We start from the raw sequence: 21,908 nt of genomic DNA on the forward strand, positions 1-21,908 counted from the left end.
AGCTTTTACTTTGAAACTCAAGAAAACAGTCGCCTGGATTCACTTTGGCACACAGAGTGCATCGATCGGTGAATAGTTATTAACAAGCTAGCTTTCAAATTATAGATTATGAGTCATTTTAAATAATGTTTGTCAATCAAGGCATTCAGCCAGTCACAGTGGTCTTCAATAACGCAAAAAACTGCTTCCTTCACCTTCCCCCAAACGTGATATCCCATCTTTCCTTGCATGAGGTAAGTTAGCATATGTGTTAGCAAGTGAGTCGAATCTACTGAGGCTACTTATGAGGCATGACCTGCCAATCCATTGCTATGTTGGCTGTATTAGTATATGAAACTACTATTGTCGTATTTGCTATATTTCTTGTGTTTTGGAATAAACTGGTTTGTTAAATTCCTTGCGTTTACTACGGTTTTGTACACCATGCTTGCCTTATTTTTAATCTGTATTCACGACTGAATCAGTCAAACTATATGGTCCAGACTTCAGTTTGAACCCTAACTCAAGTTCATAAATCATCCTTCCATATGGTTCAGTGAAGTAACCTTAATTTAATTTGAATGCAAATGAAGGTCCCTAAATACCTCTTATCGGAAAGATTTATTGGATTAGACTCATTATACTGGCAATTAAAATGTATTTATTTCATGACAAAACACACACTGTCAGGCAATACATCGAAGTTGCCCAAGCTGAACGTCTTCAACGGTGCTTAGGTTATAACATTTATAAATGTATAACGATAAAAAAAAACTGCGATCCCGATTGTGCAATGTTGTTGTAATGTCCTTGTTGCTTTGCTTGGTGGCGACAAAGTATTATATAATAAAAGCAACATAAAGTTGCACACTATTCTATTAACCGGCCACCAGCTTTATTTCAAACAATGTTTGATTCTAATCTCTAAACAGTTAGTGTTAGAGTGTAACTTCAAATTACTTTGAATTTATTTCTGTGTGTTTGTTAGTATGCATGCAAACACCTTTGGGTGTGCACACACCCACAGGCACACACATATTTACCCAACGCAACATATCAACACCATTGCATGGTTTGTGTACTGTAGAACCAGGCTTTGGAGTTGTCCTGGGGCCATGGATCTCCAGTATTTCTCAGCTGGACCAGGAGTAGGCGCTGCTCAAAGCCTGAGGAGCATATCGTGGAGCTGTGTCGCCAGCTGGGAGAGAAGCTGTGCCTGAAAGATGGAGAGCAGGTTGGGGGTTCTACTTACTTTGCAGCAGTAGACACTGTTTGTTTGTCTGTGTATCGTGACTGTGTGTTGTGTTCCCAAGGGCTTCCTGAGGCCCTGTCAGCAGGTCTCGTCTGTTCATCAGGTTTTTGTGGAGCCTCTGTCGTCCGATGACTGGGAGATTTTGGTGAGTGGGATGACTTGTTTGGTCTGAGGCCTGTCAAAAAAACGGCCCATAGATAATATTCCCCCCCCTCCCATCCAGTGGATCGATTCATAACAAAAGTAGATGATGAGTTTCCTCAAGCTAATCAATAATAAAGACCCAATTAAAGAGTCTGATTCTATATATTTTTTATAACAATGTATACAGATATTTTCATTGAATTTGACCAAAGTGAATAGCACATTTTAAGTAACCAGTCCAATTAAAACATGGCGGTCTCCTGCCACATCTCAAAGGGCAATGTAACGGCCCTATTGACTTCCTGTGTGTGTGTGTTTTGATGATTGTTGCCTCATGCGGGCTGACACTTGGTAGGAGCTCCACAGTGCAGCCCTGGAGCAGCAGCTGTTGGACCAGATTAGAGTTGTGTTCATGGACGCTGTGTTTCCAGTGTGGGTTGACCAGCACACCGCCGTTTACATCAGAATCGGTCAGCATCACTCACTGAACATTCTCACTTTATCTAATGCTGGTTTTGCATAATCATTTAAGTAATAACAGTCTGACACTCTTAAAACTCCCTGGGGTTTAGACATGAGATGTTTGTTTGTACAATTATAGACTTTATGAATTATTTTAAAAATAAATCTTGCCATAAATCCAGACGATGAAAACATGTTTAATTCAAGCCAGCTTCTAGTGCTAAAATACCCTCAAACTAATCCTACTGACTTTGGCATTTTGCAAAGAATGTCTTTATTATTAAAGATCCAAACCTAATAATCCAAATCCCTTATGGTCTCTTTCCTCTGCTCAGCGTCCCTTGAACCAGCGGTGCCTCACGGCCGCCTGGAGCGGTTCTCTGAGCTAGTCGTCTCCCCGAAGACCAGACCCGGAACCGGCAGCTTCCTCCGTACTCCGCCCGGATCCAGCCAGGACCCGCCTCCGTACCGCCACCCCTCCTCTGAACCCCCGCCCTCCTCACCACAGTCCCCGGAAGAACGCAACGACCCGTCCCCCACTCAGAACCAGCAGTGGGGCGGCATCGGCAACCTGACGGGCCTCATGCGCTACCTCTTCACGGGCGCTGTGGACCCCGCTAAGGAGATGATGCCCTCTGTTCCGGAGCTCCCCATGCTGTTCAGTGCCTCGCTCCTCCGGGTGTGCCATCAGCCCCCCAACGCTCTCTGCACTATTAACCCCGGCGCCGCCGCCGTGGTCCATCTGTTTCCCTGGAACGAGACCGTGGACACCGGCTGCTCTATCTTATCCCAGTCGGCCGTCACCTACGGCCTGCTGTCCAAGATCCCCTCCCCCAAGGAGGCCAGGGACGGCGCCAAGAGGGCCACGGAGCCAAAGAAGAACGCAGGTGCACTGAAGGTTGGAGAGGAGTTGGCGAAGGAGCAGCAGGAGGAGGAGGAAGGGAAGGAGCTGGCGGTGGTGCGCGTGGTGTGCCACCATGTGGAGGAGCTGCAGGATGATCAGAACTGTGGAGAGATCCATTCTGGAAGAGTCTGGGTGAGTGTCCCTGTCTTAGCAGCCCAATCTGGCTCATTCCAGCCCCCACTGCTTTTCCTCTAGCTCAGTGGTTATCAGCAGCCGTAGCACATCAAAATGTGTGTTGCGTTGGTTCTCTGCAGATTACGCAGCACTTGGCAACGAGCATGAAAATCAATCCCCACTCAACAGTGCGAATTCAGCCAGTGGAGTCGCCGGTCACGGTAGCCACGGGCATCCGCCTGCAGCCTCTAGAACCGCTGGTGAGCAACTAGACAGAGGTCCACTGAGAGGCACTGGAGAGCAAGCAGTCTCTCCCCTCTGGTTTGATTTCAGTGTTTGCTGTTGGCTGTCTTCATCTCATCCCCATGTTGTTCTGTTCAGCCTGAAGAGAGCGATGATGCCATCCAGACTGCCTTCCTCGATTGGCTGCATTCTCAGAGCCACGAGCCCCTAGCCTGTCTCACCGCCCGCTCCAGCATTATCCTACTTCATGGACCCAATGGTAATGTAGTGAAGTAGTGGGCCTTGAGCCAATTAGGGACATTATATGCTATTTAGTCATTCTGTTGATACTTTTATCAAAAGCGCCTTACAGTGCAATGTTGAGGTTAATGTCATCCAGGTGATGGTAGGGGTTAGGGCATCTTGCTCAAGGATGCCCACAGGCAGACTTGGGTTATTCGGTTTCGAACCCCGACCACTATAGTCCCTCATTGTGAAATTAATAATCAAAGCACTGGCCGTTCAGGTGGTCATATAGGCAGATTCAACTCCAACGGACGAGGAGTACATCCAGATTAAACTACCGGTTTGACATCCCCCATTTCTAATACATAGACATGCCCCTTTTCTTTCCTTTAGCTAAACTGGAGCTTGCTTTGACTGTGCTCCAGCCGGAAGCAGAGAGCGAGCCCCCCGACCAGCTCTTCCTGCTGGCACCAGCTGTCCTCCAGAAGGCCGGAATACAGGTAGCAGCTTGAGCGTTCTATACCTCCTCAACCCCAAACACCTCACCAATGCTGCATAGCTCTCCTCTGTCTTCCGACTGCTGGTGAAAAATGCATGAAGATCAATCCTCCAGGAGCAAGTGTGCCAGAAAACGCTCTCTGAAAAGCCCATAATTCCCCATCCCTAATCCCGCTTTAGGTAGACCGAGGGCCGCCAACGGCAGACATGACCACAAAGGCGGTGGCTGAAGCCCCGTACACGGAGCTCCCCCTCCTGGGCACTCTCGGGTGAGTAAACCCCCCCCCCCCACACAGCTCTGAACGAACGCATATGTTGGACCGTGGCCAGCGGGGGTCGGACCAATCACAAAACAACGGTTTCGTCTTTGAATTAAAACCTCTGCGCTTGTTGATCTGCTGTGACGGTTCTTCCTTTAGTGGGACAGAGCAGCTGAGCAAGGCCGGCTTCCAGTTCATGTCCAACAGCCTGCTGGGCAGCCCCCTCTCCCGGGAGCTGGGGGCCCTCGGACAGGGACTGCGCGGCGGGGCCCTGCTCATCACCGGTGCCAAGGTAGGGGCGGATATGACGATATGATACCATCGTAAGAGTACTCTCCTTTATTATATGATGGTATCATATGACGATATGATGCCATCATAAGAGTACTCTCCTTTATCATATGACGATATGATAACATCATAAGAGTACTGTCCTTTATCATATGACGATATGATAACATCATAAGAGTACTGTCCTTTATCATATGACGATATGATAACATCATAAGAGTACTGTCCTTTATCATATGACGATATGATAACATCATAAGAGTACTGTCCTTTATCATATGACGATATGATAACATCATAAGAGTACTGTCCTTTATCATACGCCGATATGATAACATCATAAGAGTACTGTCCTTTATCATATGACGATATGATAACATCATAAGAGTACTGTCCTTTATCATACGCCGATATGATACCATCATAAGAGTACTGTCCTTTATCATATGATGGTATCATATGCCGATATAATACCATCATAAGAGTACTCTCCTTTAGAAGATTGTTATTATCTGTTTACTCGGTCGGAATAAGTTGTGGAATGCATTCCTTCACGTTCCTCTGGGTAGCCTTTGGGAAATTATACTCTTTGGCTATGTTAAGAATATAGAGCCTGTATATATGTAAACTGTTTGTGTTCAAATATATACATGGCAACACGAATAAGCCGCTATTAATAGTTACAGTAATTCTCTTTGTGGAGTTGTTCTTGTTCTTTGTCCTAGTTTTTCAACAGAATAAATTAAAACAAAATGAAAGAAATTCCACAGTGACACCCCAAGCAGTGTTTCTACCATTATAAACAAATGATTAAAGCAAAACACGAGAAGGGAAGCCCTGAATAATTAATAAAGAAAATAATGACTTGTAAGAGGGCTATGAAAGCTGGGTTAAAAAAGCGGGATTTGGAAAGTCTAAATTCCTCTGTCTGTGCGTGTATTGAAGCAGACCGTACACCGCATTATATTCATCACAATAAAGGGAAATCAAAGGAAGATTTGATCATGAAACTTTCCGTGATTTGCTGGAGGGTGACACCAGGCCATAACTTAATGCTTAATGCTCTGGTTGAAGCAGCGCTGCAGACCCACGTTGGGTGGGTCCAGGATCAAGTTGGTTCTACAGCATGATCAACTATCTTCATCCTGAAAAAAATCCCCTGTTATTATTTAGCAAACATAAAATATTTCCCATAAACGTACTCCTGGGTTGAATGTATCTACCAATCGAATCAGAGTCATTGCGTTGGCCCTAGTGAGTTTCCCCATACAAGGCATTTGACCTGGTCATTCACTCTCGGTACATAATGCAACAACAGTATGGAAGATCATGTGTGTGTTTATGTGTGTGTGTTCTGGTCCACAAACAGACTGATTAGAGCTCAGATAAACCCGGTACTTGAAGAGATAATTCTTCTCCATGTTCGCTAGAAACTAGTGTTGGAGAAAACACAATCCTGCTCTGCTATTGGTTGCTGTATCAGCATCGACACTAGACTGGGTACCCCCAGGCCATTCTGCTGGTGATTTGAATTCGCCCTGCAGAAGGGTCTGGAGAAGACCCTTCTGCAGGGTCTTCTCCAGACTCTCTGCTTCCGATACGTTTTTGCGGGAGCCAATCACCAAGCTGGCTTTTCCCCCTGGCACGCTATGGGCTAGTTTAACACAAAGAAGGCAGGGAAGCGACGGCAAGCAGCCAATTGCGTACAGAGTCGTTTGAACTAGGCCCGTAGATCACGTCTCTTGTGCTGAAGAAAATGATAGCAGCCTCCCCAGACCAAGCTCAATCTACTATTGAGCTTGGTCTGGCAATAGCCAGGCTACATCGACACCACTCATCTGCAAAAATGTAATAAAACTCTCCTGGCTGTTCTGGAAGCGGACATGGAGCCGCTGGCCGCTGCTGCTGTTACTGCCGCTCCCCGTCGCCAGCCCTCACTGAACATGACCGGCTGCAGGCCCCTACGGCTGCTCATTAATCTATCGTGTGAGCGCACAGTCCTGGAAGGCTTCCAGGCCTCTGTTGTTAATGGTGGGGCCCTGTCTCCCCTCCCAGGGGAGTGGGAAGAGCTCTGTGTCCAGAGCCCTGTGCAGGAAGGCTGGCGAGGAGCTGGACACGTACGTGGAGGTGGTGGACTGCAAGAAGCTGAAAGGTACACGCACGCACGCACGCACGCGCGCGCGCGCGCGCGCGCACGCACGCACGCACACACACACACACACACACACACACACACACACACACACACACACACACACACACACACACACACACACACACACACACACACACACACACACACACACACACACACACACACACACACACACACACACACACACAGGAACGCTATGCACTTTATATTTCTAGGGAAAAGGGCCGAAACGGTGCGACACTCCCTGGAGGAAACATTCCAACGGGCCCGGTGGAGGCAGCCCTCGGTGGTCCTGCTGGATGACCTCGATCATGTGACGGGGGCTGCGACCACGGCGGAACATGAGCACGGCCCGGAGGCCCTCCTACGACAGCACATCGCTCAGGGTACAAATCAACTCATTTCCATGATAGGATTGTTTATATACTGTATATATATACACACACTAGAATCCCAGTAGGCTAAGTGTGTATGTGTGTGTGTGCAGGTCTGATAGACATAGTGGATGGCTTGGTGGTACGTTCCAGCCTGGTGTGTCTTGTGGTCACCAGCCAGACGGAGCACTCTCTCCACCCCTCCCTCACTGACGTGCAGGGCTCACACTTCTTCCAGGGATTCCTGCACATCCAACCCCCCGACCAGGTTGGATCCACTCTCTCTCACTCACTCACTCACTCACGCACTCACTCTGTTTGGATAAAACCGTCTGCTGCGGGGCTCCATGTGAGAGTGGATGAGGGATCAGTTAAAGATAGTGGCGAGGCACTTTGACCCAGGGATGCCATCCAATCAGCTCGGTGACCCTCCTGGCGGGTGTGGCGGCGCCGTGTCTCTCCCTCAGGCCCAGCGAGCGGAGATCCTGCGGCGTCTCGTCCTCCAGAAGTCCTGCCTATCAGGGCACACGGCAGACACGCTGGACCTGGGGGCTGTCGCCATGGAGACGGACGGCTACCTGGCCCGCGACCTGGCGCTGCTGCTGGAGCGGGCCGTGCACGCGAGCGCCGTGCGGGAGGAGCGCAGCGACCAGGGTACACCGCTCCGCCCGCTCTCCTACCTTCTCTGGGCCTCTCTAGGTTCTGTAGGCTCTGCCCCGCAGCAGAGGGAGGGCTTCAGTCTGGGTCTTAAGGCTCCTTCTCTAGGTTCTGTAGGCTCTGCCCCGCAGCAGAGGGAGGGCTTCAGTCTGGGTCTTAAGGCTCCTTCTCTAGGTTCTGTAGGCTCTGCCCCGCAGCAGAGGGAGGGCTTCAGTCTGGGTCTTAAGGCTCCTTCTCTAGGTTCTGTAGGCTCTGCCCCCCAGCAGAGGGAGGGCTTCAGTCTGGGTCTTAAGGCTCCTTCTCTAGGTTCTGTAGGCTCTGCCCCGCAGCAGAGGGAGGGCTTCAGTCTGGGTCTTAAGGCTCCTTCTCTAGGTTCTGTAGGCTCTGCCCCGCAGCAGAGGGAGGGCTTCAGTCTGGGTCTTAAGGCTCCTTCTCTAGGTTCTGTAGGCTCTGTCCCGCAGCAGAGGGAGGGCTTCAGTCTGGGTCTTAAGGCTCCTTCTCTAGGTTCTGTAGGCTCTGTCCCGCAGCAGAGGGAGGGCTTCAGTCTGGGTCTTAAGGCTCCTTCTCTAGGTTCTGTAGGCTCTGTCCCGCAGCAGAGGGAGGGCTTCAGTCTGGGTCTTAAGGCTCCTTCTCTAGGTTCTGTAGGCTCTGCCCCCCAGCAGAGGGAGGGCTTCAGTCTGGGTCTTAAGGCCCATCACTCATCTTTTTGTGTCTTCTCTACCGTTGATTGTGCTCGTAACAATTGGTTTAACTGAGCTGCACATTGTATCGATCGACCTTGACCATATCCCTTGTTCTGTATTCTTAATTCTGTCCGTTTACTGGTAGAGGAATTCCTCATAGCTGTGAGTCTTTAATATTTCTGAAAGGAGATTTTGGTTGATCTAGTAATCTAAAAAGGGTTTCAGTGAAAGTGAATGCTCACACACAACCACTGCATTTCTCTGTCTTGCTCGCTCTCTTGCTCGCCCTCTCCCTCTCTCTCTCTCGCGGTAGCAGGCGATGGTCTGTGCCTGAGATGGACTCACTTTGAGCAGGCCATGAAGGGCTTCATCCCGCCGTCCCTGTGGGGGGTGAAGCTGGAGACCCCCCCCGGGGTGGGGCTGGACCGGGTGGGGGGCCTGAAGGAGGTGCGGCAGGAGCTCATGGACACCGTCCTGCTTCCTGCTAAGGTGAGCCAATCAGATCCCCTGGCTGTACCCAGGCCTCGGCACGGCGCCGCATCGTGCCCCCTCGGCTGGGAGAAGCGGGGCAGCAGCTCTTGGTCAGGGCCCTTCCTTTATGACCTCCAACAACATGAGACCTGGAGGGCCTTTAGGATGGAGAGCAGAGGAGGGAAAACAACCTGCTCATATTCACTGTTATGTCCTCCCTGCGATGATATCCGCCAAAATGAAAAGGACAGAGGGGTGGTCTTAGCTCAGGAGGTGGAGCGGGTTGTCTTGTAACTGGAAGGTTGTTAGCTCGATCCCCGGATCCTCCTAGCTGAGTGTCGAGGTGTCCTTGAGCAAGACACCTCGACCTAACTGCTCCCAACGAGCTGTATGTACAGTGGTAAGTCGCTTCCGATAAAAGCATCTGCTAAATGCTGTTGTCAATTTGTTTTACATCACAATTTCTTGGGGGATGTGATTTTATTTCCATGTAATGGTGTCTACTGCTATGTCCGTGTTACATGTGTGCTTGGAGACTAGCCACCGCCCTGCGTCTCTCATGGGTCCCCTCTGTACCCCCCAGTACCCCGTCCTGTTCTCCAGACTCCCCATCCGCCATCGCTCCGGGCTCCTGCTGTACGGAGCCCCCGGCACAGGGAAGACCCTGCTGGCGGGCGCCGCGGCCCGGGACAGCGGCATGAACTTCATCAGCATCAAGGTACCCCCACCCCCCTCGGGCACCTGGGAACCCTGGAGAAATCTGGGCCAATGTTTTGGAGAAGTTATTTTCTTGTCTTTGATAGTTCTGTATAGGAACGTTGCACAGTGGCTGTTATGCTTTGATTTGAAATGTTAATATGCCTTTTTTCTGCATAGAAACATACACTTATAAGTCTAATATTTCTCCCTATTTCGACAGAGAAACATGCAACTAATTTACAATCAATATTTTCCTGGTTGGGCAGATTTAAAAATGATCTTTCAAAGAAAATAATTCAAATAATTTGAAGCGTATCTTTGGAGTTTGTTTGTGTGGACCCTGATTGGCTGAGCTGGTGACACTGTAGACAGAAGACACTGAGACATGGGTTTGGTTTCTATCACCATCTCTGCTGCTAGGGGCCAGAGCTGCTCAGCAAGTATATTGGAGCCAGTGAGCAGGGTGTCCGCGACGTCTTCCAGAGGTGAGTCCACTCTCCCTCCCGTCCTCAGAAGACTCCTCATATGATTTATAATAATATTGATGAATTTAATTGATCAACTGTGTTTCTTGTTGCCTATGAGCTGGAACAACAAGTGATAAACAGGAAACAGGAAAATGATTACATAAACCAATCACAGTCCTTATAGGCCAATTGAAAAGGAAGGTTTTCAGTAGAGCTTTAGATGTCTTGAGAGACATGTATTTGTAGGAATAGACAAAGCCCTTTACAAAGAATCAAGCTGAAACTGGTGAAACATAACACAGAGGACAGAAGACAAACATGCAAATGAAGCAAGCACAGGTTTTAAACATGGCTCTGTGCTCCTCCCTCTGTCCTGTAGGGCCCAGGCGGCCTCGCCCTGCATCCTGTTCTTCGATGAGTTTGACTCCCTGGCCCCCCGGCGGGGCCACGACAGCACGGGGGTGACGGACCGTGTGGTCAACCAGCTCCTGACCCAGCTGGATGGGGTGGAGGGGCTGCAGGGTAGGGGCTGTCACACCCTGCACCTCCCACCGTTAGATACACCTTCTACATAGTGTGGTAGTGGTGCTGAAAGGATTCTAGGATTTTACACACATTTTGATAGTAACTTTATTATCAATATATATTATATAAATATTATATAATATTTTTAGGTCAAATACCAACTATTTGCAATAACGAATACAGCTTATGGCTGCAGAAAGGCTAATAATAGCAGTCTTGAGCGCTAACTAATGCGTGACGTTATGATTTGAACACAATTGAGCTACAAAATGAGCATTATTATTAGGAAGTGCTTTTTACGTTGTCGTCCACTTGCTTTGGCAGAAGAATGGGAAGTGTTATAAAAAGGTCATATGAAATAGGTTGCAGCGAGTGACGGGGGAAGGTGACTTTGGCCACTCTAGCCCAATTACCTTTGGCAGCTCATACACGACCCTGTCGAAGCTGCCTGACGCCTAAAGACCTTTAGTTCAGAGTCTGGACTTCACACTGCCACCCCCTCCAAGGACACGTCTTGAAAACTTTCTGTGCATGGTCGCATGTGTGTGCGTGCATGTGTGTGAACGTGTTGTTATTAGGAGTCTATGTGCTTGCGGCCAGCAGCCGCCCAGACATGATTGACCCTGCCCTGCTCAGACCCGGGCGTCTGGACAAGTCCCTGTACTGCCCCCCCCCTGACCTGGTGAGTACACAGCAAGTCCCTGCCGGCCTCAGTAGGCCTGCTAAAAAGCACCAGAACACTGCTTTCCTCTGCTCTTTATTCACTGAGCCGACATGATCCGAAGCGACAGTGGATCCAGATAGATGTCATCTGGAGCAGGAAGGGGCTAGGCATCGTGCTCTACCAGGATGACCACGAACGATAATATTTCAAAGAACCGTTGAAATGCTATTCCTGAAGATGGTTTGTCCTGTAGGTCTTGTAGTATCTACACGTAGATGAACCACCAGGGAGGTTTTTCGGATTCATGCCTTGACAGTAATTCAACAGTATTTCATTGTGTTGACTTGGAGCAGGCAGTCATTCACTTCCTTTGAAGACAGTTGTCTTTCTTTGTTGGAAAGATCCTTATTTACTTCTGATTCTAAATGTCTTTTTATTATCTTCTATGCCAAAAAAATTTTCTTTATTAAATCCGTTTTTGCATTTAGGATTACCTTTTAAATGTTATTGCGAAAGATCATATTTGAGTAAATATTAATCTTTTATTCAAGCAACGAAATAAAAAAATAAATAAAAAAAATCATTCTTGAAAAGAACCCATGACACTAAAGCAGCGTTCACGCCCGACTCCAGGAGGACCGCGTGGAGATCCTGCAGGCCCTGAGCGGGGCCCTGGCCCTGGGCCCCGACGTGGACCTGCGGCAGCTGGCCGAGGGCACCGAGCTCTTCACCGGGGCCGACCTCAAGGCCCTGCTGTACAACGCCCAGCTGGAGGCCCTGCACGCCGGGGGCCCTCCTCCCCCCGCCCTGCAGGTCAGTACGGGGGAAACTATATACTGGAATAATACTGGAAACTAAGTACTTATCTCCACTTAATCCCTGCACGGCATGTGCGCACTCTGTGCAATCTGCCAGTGCACTATGCCCGTGCACTATGCCTGTGCACTACGCCGTGCACTCATTCCACATGACTGGGGTCTTCCACGAGGCTAGGCAGGCCTATATCTCATGCTAGGGAGCGAGTCCCGTGTTCAGTGGGAGGCCTGAGGGCCGGGGGTTTGTCGTGTTGGAGCCTTTCAGACTACATGGTACTGTGGCTGGTTGGTCCAAACGGTCTGCCCCTAGCTTTAACACCTTGATCTTAACTTCACAGGATGTGTTTGATTTCATGCATGATTGCCCAAGTAATCTGGTCAAAGTATGCTGCCTTTTAAAGGTCAGTGGTACAAAGTTGTAGAATCTGTAAGGCAAACTTTTCATCCATATTGAAGACATTTAAACGTTGGTGGATTGTTTAGAAAGGGTACATATAATAGAGACAAGAATAACTATTGTATATTAGTGAACAAGGAAAAGATAGAAAGGGTCTTGATTCTGATTCTGACAGATTTGAGTATAATGCCCTTGGAGTCAACGGTGCTAGCGACGATGATGTCATCGCTCATGTGATGGCTTTGCTGTTGTCTCTGTACTTCGGTATGTTGTTTGGCTCAGAACCAAAGGGCCATGATTTGGGTCAACCCGGGTTCTGTCACATCCACTCTGATACCGACACTAAAAATAGAAAAGAAATAAGAGCTTGAATTCGGTAAATCGCCTGCTGTGGGAATTTGACTTCAAGTCAACACTGGGGTAGTGAAGCGAGGGTGTATGGAAACGGATTGACCTTTGTGTGAGTTAGACAGAGACAGTCTTGATTGACATGTTGTTAATGACAACTGGCTCCAGTACTCAGATGAGCTTTGTGCATGTAATCGTTTCTCTACACTGTTAGATTCTTCACTGGTACATCGTCTTTGGAGCGTAAATCTACTCTTCCCTAGCGCATCTTTCACACTGATAAGCGTTATAACTCAAACCCTGTTTATCTAGTGGTGGATTGAGCTGGTTTTCATCAACAGTCAATCAAAACAAATTGGTGATTCATTTTACACAGAACTTGTGAAGCAGTAATCACATCACCTTTATTCAGAGCTCCTTGTCAACCCTTAAGCGGTTTCCAGTTTTAACCGGTTTACTATATCCAACTGAGCAGAATCTTTCATCCAAATTAGGGGTAGCCAACACGTGCCCGCGGGTATCTGGTTGCCCGCAGGGACCAGGTGAGTCGTCCGCAGGGCATGTTCTAAAAATAGCACTAAAACAAATCGGAAAATTCGTACTTAATTGTGTTGTTCTTTTTTTAATCAACGAGACTTGCATCGATGTAGATTTCATGGCAATGACAATATTTTATATAACATTCTAAAAACTATAAATAATTAAAAAACTCTAACCTTGTCTAGAAAGTTCAATATCGTGCGCCCTCTTTGCTGAGACAAGCTAGCAAGCACAACTTAAAGGTGGAGCTAGATGCGAACCCACAAAATAAATGAAAACATGGCGGAAAAGAGAAAGAAAAAATAAATTATATATATATATAAAATCATATTTTAACCAGGAAGATGGTATCAAACAACTAGCCCTTCTTATGACTCAGTACCCTTGAAGTAGCTCTCGGGTTCAAAAAGTTGGTGACCTCTGATCCAAAGGGACCGATCGTGAGTGTACACGATCGGTCGCCACAGTTGCTTTCCACAGTCCTTGTGGAGAGCAACAATTTTGGATCCCATCGGCTATCGTCTGACGACGATGTAGATCCTCATCAGCTTTGACATCTGTTCATAGAGCTTAGCCAAGACGAAACCCCTAGAAAATATATCAAAATTATGACCGTTGACAGAAGAGGAGGTCTTCGCCCTGGTTTTCCGTTCATTATTATCCAGCTAAATATTACCCTAGAGGTCAACCTTTCCGGACTCACCCTGGGAGGTGTACCCCCCCTACCCCCGTGCCATCCTGCCCCTCCATGTCAGCGACGGGGTGTAACTGAGCGCTTCTCTCCCCTCCCACCAGGAGCCGCCGGCCTGCGGCTCGGACAGCGACGGCAGCCTGTCCTCCATGATCTTCCTGAACAACAGCAGCGCCTCGGAGGACTCGGCGGGCGAGGCGGAGCCGGCGCTGCCTCTGGACCAGTCCATGGTGTTCCTGGAGCACAGCGAGCTGCAGGCCGCTGACCCCCAGCAGGGCAGCAACGCCTGGAGGCTGTACTTCGGCAGCTCCTACGAGTCCGAGTTGGGACACGCCTCTCCCTCGCCGCCGGTAAGAGGCCATCATCATGGTCGTTAACCGTGGGTCATCTGAGACCCCTGAGCCAATCGGAAACCAGCTGCCCCATCCACCAGAGATGGTGCTGTCGCTTCCCCTTTGGGGTTGCTGCCTTTTCTTTGTTTTAACCAGCTCCTTCTCCCCCTTCTGGCCGTCCCTCCCGACCCCCAGAACTCCCTGTGCGCATCTGGACCCGGGTCCACCACCCAGGAGTCCAGCGTGGGGGTGTTGGCCCGCGAGTCGGCCGGCAGCCTCCCCCCAGCCTGCATGCCCACCCTGCGGGTGGGCTACCAGGAGCTGGGCCCGGAGGAGCTGCAGCGCCTGCTGCTGGACGTCAGCGCGGTGAAGAGCAGCTACAGGAGGACCAACGTGAGCAGACGATGGGTGGGCCGGGGGGCCGACACTGTGGAGAGAAGGGTGTGAGGGGAGGGCGTGAGCTGGAGGGCGGGTCGTTTGACCTCAGGCAACATGTCTTAACACCTTAACAACAACACCAACACAACACAACATCAATACCATCAATACCGTTCAAATGTGCCGATTATAACAAGCAGTTTTGAGAGCAATCAGGCAAACAACTTTCCTTTACTCTTCCTGGTCTCCTCCGCCCGTTTGCCGTGCAGGAGGAGTGCGTCCGCAGCCGCTCAGTGTCCGGGGGGTCCTGCCTGGTGCTGAGCCAGGCCCACCTGACCTCGGCCCTGGCCCAGACCAGACCCTCCCTGGGCTCCCAGGACTGGCAGCGCTTCAGCAGACTGTGAGTGCTCTCGCTCACACCAGCAGCAGCACTGTCACCCCCTACTGTCACCCCCTACTGTCACCCCCTACTGTCAACCCCTACTGTCACCCCCTACTGTCACCCCCTACTGTCACCCCCTACTGTCACCCCCCTACTGTCACCCCCTACTGTCACCCCCTACTGTCACCCCCTACTGTCACCCCCTACTGTCACCCCCTAGAGTCACCCCCTACTGTCACCCCCTACTGTCACCCCCTACTGTCACCCCCTACTGTCACCCCCTACTGTCACCCCCTACTGTCACCCCCTACTGTCACCCCCTACTGTCACCCCCTACTGTCACCCCCTACTGTCACCCCCCTACTGTCACCCCCTACTGTCACCCCCTACTGTCACCCCCTACTGTCACCCCCTACTGTCACCCCCTACTGTCACCCCCTACTGTCACCCCCTACTGTCACCCCCTACTGTCACCCCCTACTGTCACCCCCCTACTGTCACCCCCTACTGTCACCCCCTACTGTCACCCCCCTAGGGTCACCCCCCTACTGTCTCCCCCTACTGTCACCCCCTACTGTCACCCCCTACTGTCTCCCCCCTAGGGTCACCCCCCTACTGTCTCCCCCCTACGGTCAGTGCAACGCGGGCTCACTGGGATGGATTCTGCGTGGCGGGTTCTACCAAGGGACTGATCTGATTCGTGATCTTCCTCTTTTGAAGATCAATTTATATACGAAAAACGATTGATCATAATTTAACTGTTAAATTATTAAGTGGGCAAGTTCAATACTGCACCAAGTATTACACACAATACCGATGATTCTGCTGTTTTTAATGCATTTACACAAAGCCGCTCCCCGTGCATTTCAAATCCGTGGGTTTTATGGAGTCAACCTGCTTGCGAAAAAATGTCATTTTCATTCTGCTGCCACGAAACTAACAGAGGAAATGTGATCTGACCTGACAGTGTTGTCCTGTTGTCTCAGGTACGAGGCGTTCAGTGACCCAGGGGGCCGTGGAGCCCGGAGCCCGGCCCTGTTCAAACCAGGACAGCGGGTCACACTGGCCTGACCCCGTCAGCGCGGGGTGACGGGCTCATGTCCTCCTCACTGCACTAATGCGCTCATTCTGAGGGGCATTTGAGGGAAATGCAAATCTGGCTGCGTTTTTTAATTAACTTAATTAGTAAACAAGTGAGTAATTGGAATGATTCCATTCCCACACAGTGTCAGTGCTGTGACTAATGTAAATATGTATCATATCAGCTTGTGTAATTAAGGGTAAGGGATGGAGATGATTGAACGACATTAATAAATGAATTGATTATTCACTTCCATCGTCTGGGGGGTTTCTCTTCCATCATGACTTCTCCAAAGTCTGCAGACTCTTAAAGGATTTGAAAATACGTTTTTTATCAGTCCTTCATCTACTTCTATGATCTTTTAAAGTATAATTACATTTTTAAATGACCGCTTATAGTGTAATCCTTGTCATTCATGTAACATATTCTCCTCTTCATTACATCACATGAATGCATTACTATTGATGTGCGGCCTATGTGTTTGCTCGAGGAAGCCTATCGCTACAGGACTGCAGTATTGGAGTTTGAACCAAGAACCTTTCATCTGTCAGTAAACTAACAACTAGCCTATCCTGTCCTTCGTTTTAGATCATCCACAGACTGCACATTTAAGAAGTTAGTTAAGAGGTTGAAATGTTGGTGGAATGTTTTGAAAGTAGTGCTGCTTTGGTCTCAGCGGAAAATAGAAGAGCCTAACAGATCCTAGTCATAGCAGCTGGCAAGGTGACAGTTTGGCTAAAGGTGCTTCTGATCTGATTTGATGTCTGTGTGTCCTTGGAGTTAACAGAAACCTTTGGCTTTTTCTCCAAACCTCTAGTAGAATTGGATCCTTTCAGCTTATTTTTTTTAGGTTTGTTGCCTCCGATGCCTTCTAACTCTTCAGAAGATTTGAAATGAGTCAAAAGTTTGAGAGGGAAAACGACAAGGACACCTTGAGAGGTGGAAGCTCTGACTTTAGATTGCAGCAGCAGCAGCAGCTGTCTGGGGCTGTTCTCTTCCCTGGTTTCTGGGAGATGTCTTTCTTGACAGTATTTTTTTTACTTAATGCACTTTTGCTGTCATCGCTCACTGAAAACGACATTGGTAAATATAGACACCTAGGCCCTGGACCTTGCTTGCTCATTCCTATTTCAGTGTGTACTTGGGTTAACCTAGCTTTCCCTTTAAAAAAAAAATAAAAACACTGGACATGAAAGTCCTCTCTGAACCCCAATTTCTTTCTGCACTATCCTTCCTTCACATCTGAATGTGCTGATAAAGATACAGGCCCATCGGTTCATTCAAGCTCCCTCTCGCACCAAGCCCCGTTCTATTGAACCCAAAGTAATAATCACACACCCACGAGGCTTCCGGAATAATCCATCGTTGCGGTTTCACAGCAACGGATGAACCGTGCGATACAGAAATAGAGCGCCAGAGCTACTTTGGGAGTTCATCGTCACGTTCACAGGGCTGTCTTTCCCCTGGAGGAACTGGTCTCCTGAACAAAGACTCATCTGTCTTCTCCTTACAGCAAGGAGCAGGACCGTCAAGCAGGGGAACATTCACAGGAAGTAGCCCGATGACAAAGCTATTGTGTTAAATGTCCTGTTACATAAGACTAATTCATATTTAATGACCTTCATGTTAGGCGTCGTAGTTTTAAACACACTTGTGTGTCAAGGGTGCTTCATGTTCAGTGTGCTTTTAAGTCAAGTCGGCTAATGTTTAAGTACACTTTATCTTAAGTTAGCTACAGAGAAGGGTCCTCATTCTGAAGCGTGCGTCATATTAACCCCCTCCTTCCCACAGTAGTTCTTGACCTCTTCCTCCCGAGCGGATGCTGATCAAGGTCAGGAGTGGGGCTATATTTGGTTGTCAGCCCGGCAACCTGTCTGAGAGCCAGCTGTGAAACAAAGCCCTTCTGATGTACTCAGCAGCCACGCTGACGGGATTTGATCAGCGTGTCCTGCTTTGAAGAGGGAGACGGGGGGCTTGGGCCTGCTGAGCCCACCCTGGGCCTTCTGAGCACTACCTGGGCCTGCTGTCCCACGCCACATGAAGACTGTTAAGAGTCAGTCTTCATGTTGAGGGCGTCAAACAAACATCTATCAGTGCGTCAAACAAAGAAGGCCTATTTGGTTTGTAGTGGTTATCAATCATTTTATGGAAAATCCTTCCACTATCATTCCCTCCTTCTCCATCTCTTCCTCCCTCCCTCCCTCTCTACTCCTCTGTTCATCTGTCCATCCCTCAATCTTTCCCTCCCTCCCTTCGGTAATGTCTCCCTTCAGTTCCATCCTGCTTCCACCACTCTGCTACCCTCTTTAACTGTACCAGCTAATAACTCTCTTACAGGGTTTCATCGGGCCCTCAGCTTCAGTGAAATAATCCACTTAACAGTGTCTCCCCCCTCACACTAAAACCCTCCCCCAATCAAAGGAACGTGTGCAGCCATTCGGGGTGTGCAACAGCTGCTCAAGCATGCCGCGTGCCATCTGCCTATATATGTTGGAGCAAGAAAGAGTTAGATAACTGTAAGCTGTGAATCTCATCGCAAGGAACGCAAGGGAGCGAGCGCTTAACGCAGCTAGTTGGGAGTTTTCACTCGGGATAGTGGCAGCGTGACAGATGTCGGCGTCGTGCCGTTTTGACAAACCGTCTCCTTGACGACCACGGGGAATCGTCAGGCGTTCATCAGAGGACGAGGATGTTGTATTGCGAGGCGCTTTCGTTGCTCAGTGGGGCTTCGCCTGGCTGGCTGCATGGCTGTCAGATAGAGCCATCAGACACGATGAGCGGCACGGGGATCCGCCCACGCGCCAGGGTTTATGATAGAAGAGGGGGAGGCTGTGTGCCAACAGGGCTGCCATCGTGGCTGGTGTTCTGGGTAATAAATGTCCTGAGACACATGGGTCCAGCGGGTGTGTGAGCGTCTCTCCCGCCGGTACACACGCCAGACCTATTTATAGACCACTCTGCTTGAGTGGCTAAAGATGTGAAGTTTCATTTGAATGCATATTGGATTGATGTGCAAGTAGATTTAACATTTGATGAAGATGCCAATAAATGTAAAGTTTGATGCATATGGGATTTGATAACGTTTTACATCCAATGAATGGTTAGTAAGGGATTTTCATGGTGTAGTGGACAGCGTTCAAATGTTCTCATTTTCTTTATAGCCTTTTAGGTATGAGCGAAAAGCAACCAAACGTTTTCAGTCCTTCAATTTTTAATGTAAACAGCAGTTTTGGGTGTGGGGGGGGGGGGGGGGGGGGGTAAAAACATAAAGACAGTATTAAATAGGAAGGAGAAACATATCAATCATACAAAAAATATGCCAAGTCTAAGCCACGGCCTTGATCTGTTTTAAATAAAAAAAGAAAAACAAATAGCTGGGACAGCTTCCCTTTATCGAATCACGTCATCTTATAACACCGTCGACACGGTAGAAGATCTGCTGAATCACCATCAGCTACCGGACAGAGAGGAACCTAATCACTAACAGGGTGAGATATTGCTTGAGAATGGAGTATACAGCAGTCATTTCAACAAGAGAGAGAGAGGAGAAACTAAGCGATGGAGAGAGTACATGTGTTTATGTGTTCCTTTCAGGGTCTGGTGCATTTGTAAACTCTTTGTACAGTTGTGCGTTTATAGTGAGCACAACATGGTAGAAACATAGCCGTGTGCTAACCACATGAATAATACCAGACTCCAGAGAGTCTTCCTGTGGTAACAGAGTCCAAATGCACTGGTTGTAACAGTCTTCAGTATGTGTGGATTATGGCCAGAGTAGGAGAACAACAGAAGTAAACAATAAACACGCCTAACAATGATCTCCTATCTTGGACGGCGTTCTGTGTCTGCTGCTGCTGCAACTAGGAGGAAAAGTTAAGTGGAACAATGGGAATCCTTCAAACCCTCAAATACGAACCCCTAAATCGAGCCACCCTCGCAACTCAGCACAGCATGAGAAAAACAAAATAAATGATTCCACATTCAAAATAAGAACAAGATAACAGTACGACCAGCTTGATCCACATGAACACATCGTAGAGGCTTCTGCCCACGGTGCCATTGCCTTCCAAGCAGCGCGACAGCAGGTACTCCTTTGAGGAGGCGAGTGAGTTTCAGAGTTCACGCTCATTAAAGAGTGTAGAAGAAGAAGAGGAAAGCGGCGCTGGAGGACCAGCGGGTGGGGCCGGACGGATACGTCCCTCCGAGCCCCCACTTCGACAATTTCCGGGGAGCCCTGCAAAAAAAGACCCCTGCTCCCCGGGCGCCAGAGAGAGAGACCCCCACTGGAGCCAAAGACCACATTTCATTCTAAAATTCTAGCAAAAGAAAAAGCAAAGGGATAAAAAGTCCAATACTTCTTTTTTTTTTTTTCGATCACAGTTTGTCTATACATGATTCCTTTTTTCTTTTTAGTCACGGTATCTTCTTTTCCTTCGTCTGCGTTTGTTGTAGTTTGACACAAAGTGGACGGTTCCAGTACAGCAGGTGTTGGACTAGAGAGGAGGGAGGGAGGAAGGGGAGGGGAGGGGGCGTGTACTTAGTTACAGTCATAAACAAAGTCATAGTTGCTAGGCTCTTTGGGAATGGGGGGCGGGGCCTCGGGGATCTGGATGTTCTCCAGGTCCAGGAGGCGGAGCTTCATCTCCATGGAGAGCAGGGTGTCCATGTCGGCCTTGGTGTAGTCGCTGGTCATCTCCTTGCCCAGCAGGGCGTTCAGACCGTCCGTCCACACGCAGTACTGGGTCGGGGGGGGGGGGGTTTAGGGTGAGGATAAGAGGGTTTAGGGTGAGGATAAGAGGGTTTAAAACCAAATCAACTTTAGCAATCCCCAGATGGGGAACTGCCGCAGCCGCAGAATTACAGAGCATTGTTTCAATCAGTGGCTTCACCCTTTTACTTAGAATGAACCTACTTCTATTTTTATACACATTGTTATCACATGGATGAGCCGACTGCATCAGAGCGATACGCAGAGATATTGGTATCCACAAAAACACAGATCCTTTGGCACCACTCCTTTGGCACTGAGACTCTCAGGCTATCTGTGGTGTGCAGCTGACGGGTTTCCCTCCGTGCAGACCCCTCAGCCAGCAGCAGCCAGCACTAATCACAAGGCCCAAGATAAGGCAGAATTATCTGTGTGTTTGGAGACAGACTACAATCATGTGTCGTTGATGGCACTTGTTTTGAAAAAGCAACTCTTTCGAGCGCATTGGAAATCTTTGGAAAGTAATGCTAACCCAGGGAACTGGTCTGAAGGCAGACATCTCGGCGTGTCCCTTTAATGAGCGGCATGTTGTTTTTAGCTCTGCTGAATTTAGAACACGCTTTGTTAAGATTTAACATTTCTGCATCTCTGAGATTCAACTATCATGCACTATGGAAACTCCCAGAGCTGCTCTGCATTTTGTCCATCTGTTTGGTTAGAGACTTGCACAATGTTTTTATTTAGATTATATCCTTTGAATGTTCTCAGCCTCTTTAGTAAGTCACTTTTGATAAAAGCGTTGGCGTTATGTTAATTCAATGACAAATGCTACGGGAATACGATTCTTTAATCTCGGGTGTTCATTGTTCATTGCTCCGGTGGCTACTTGTGTTCTTACCTCATGCTTGTCTGGAGCCATGAAGTTTAAATACTCGTCTGACTCATAGAGGACAGAGAAGGCTAACTCCAACCACTCCTGGAGGGAAAGAGAGACAGAGACAGAGAGACAGAGAGGGCAAGATTGAAAAATGACAATAAGAAGATTAAATACAGAACCAAAGACACAGGAATTGGTGAACGTGGAGACAGTAGGTTGTATGGAGAACAGATGTGTGTGACTTTGTGTTTGATCAGCGGCAAAACAAAGCGAGACGTCTGGCCACATCTGC

At 48.7% G+C, this 21,908-nt stretch overlaps 2 protein-coding genes across 3 annotated transcripts in view; one reads left to right on the plus strand and one right to left on the minus strand.

Moving 5' to 3' along the window:
- The first annotated feature begins 83 nt into the window (after positions 1-83).
- Positions 84-16,274, plus strand: pex1 (peroxisomal biogenesis factor 1). Of its 2 annotated transcripts, none has more exons than XM_079748926.1 (24): positions 84-233; positions 1,067-1,213; positions 1,293-1,376; positions 1,731-1,845; positions 2,173-2,873; positions 2,996-3,115; positions 3,237-3,357; positions 3,717-3,823; positions 4,002-4,090; positions 4,241-4,373; positions 6,428-6,524; positions 6,743-6,913; positions 7,015-7,169; positions 7,369-7,555; positions 8,558-8,730; positions 9,296-9,430; positions 9,832-9,896; positions 10,258-10,400; positions 10,982-11,085; positions 11,701-11,880; positions 13,963-14,208; positions 14,386-14,598; positions 14,838-14,968; positions 15,937-16,274. In XM_079748926.1, the coding sequence occupies exons 1-24, from the start codon at positions 126-128 to the stop codon at positions 16,019-16,021; spliced, it is 3,810 nt and encodes a 1,269-aa protein (XP_079605052.1). In that variant the 5' UTR covers positions 84-125; the 3' UTR covers positions 16,022-16,274. The 2 variants fall into 2 exon arrangements, with proteins under 2 accessions (XP_079605052.1, XP_079605053.1); XM_079748927.1 differs by having other exon boundaries at positions 14,386-14,583.
- A 2,984-nt stretch (positions 16,275-19,258) lies between these two features.
- Positions 19,259-21,908, minus strand: part of elmo1 (engulfment and cell motility 1 (ced-12 homolog, C. elegans)) — a 63,621-nt gene continuing 60,971 nt past the window's right edge. The window contains exons 21-22 of the mRNA XM_079749680.1: positions 21,638-21,715; positions 19,259-20,769 (exon numbers count right to left, since the gene is read on the minus strand). Of these exons, the coding sequence (XP_079605806.1) occupies positions 20,569-20,769; positions 21,638-21,715 (279 nt within the window). The 3' untranslated portion in view covers positions 19,259-20,568. The remainder of the gene's footprint in view (positions 20,770-21,637; positions 21,716-21,908) is intronic.

The sequence above is a fragment of the Pollachius pollachius genome (genome assembly GCF_949987615.1).
Source record: "Pollachius pollachius genome assembly, chromosome: 13".
NCBI classification, from domain to species: domain Eukaryota; kingdom Metazoa; phylum Chordata; class Actinopteri; order Gadiformes; family Gadidae; genus Pollachius; species Pollachius pollachius.

Coding starts and splice junctions, on each gene's coding strand:
- pex1 (XM_079748926.1), top strand. CDS start 126: ATGTTTGTCAATCAAGGCATTCAGCCAGTCACAGTGGTCTTCAATAAC. Junction 6,525..6,742: donor GGACTGCAAGAAGCTGAAAG/GTACACGCACGC, acceptor TTATATTTCTAG/GGAAAAGGGCCGAAACGGTG. Junction 8,731..9,295: donor CCGTCCTGCTTCCTGCTAAG/GTGAGCCAATCA, acceptor TGTACCCCCCAG/TACCCCGTCCTGTTCTCCAG.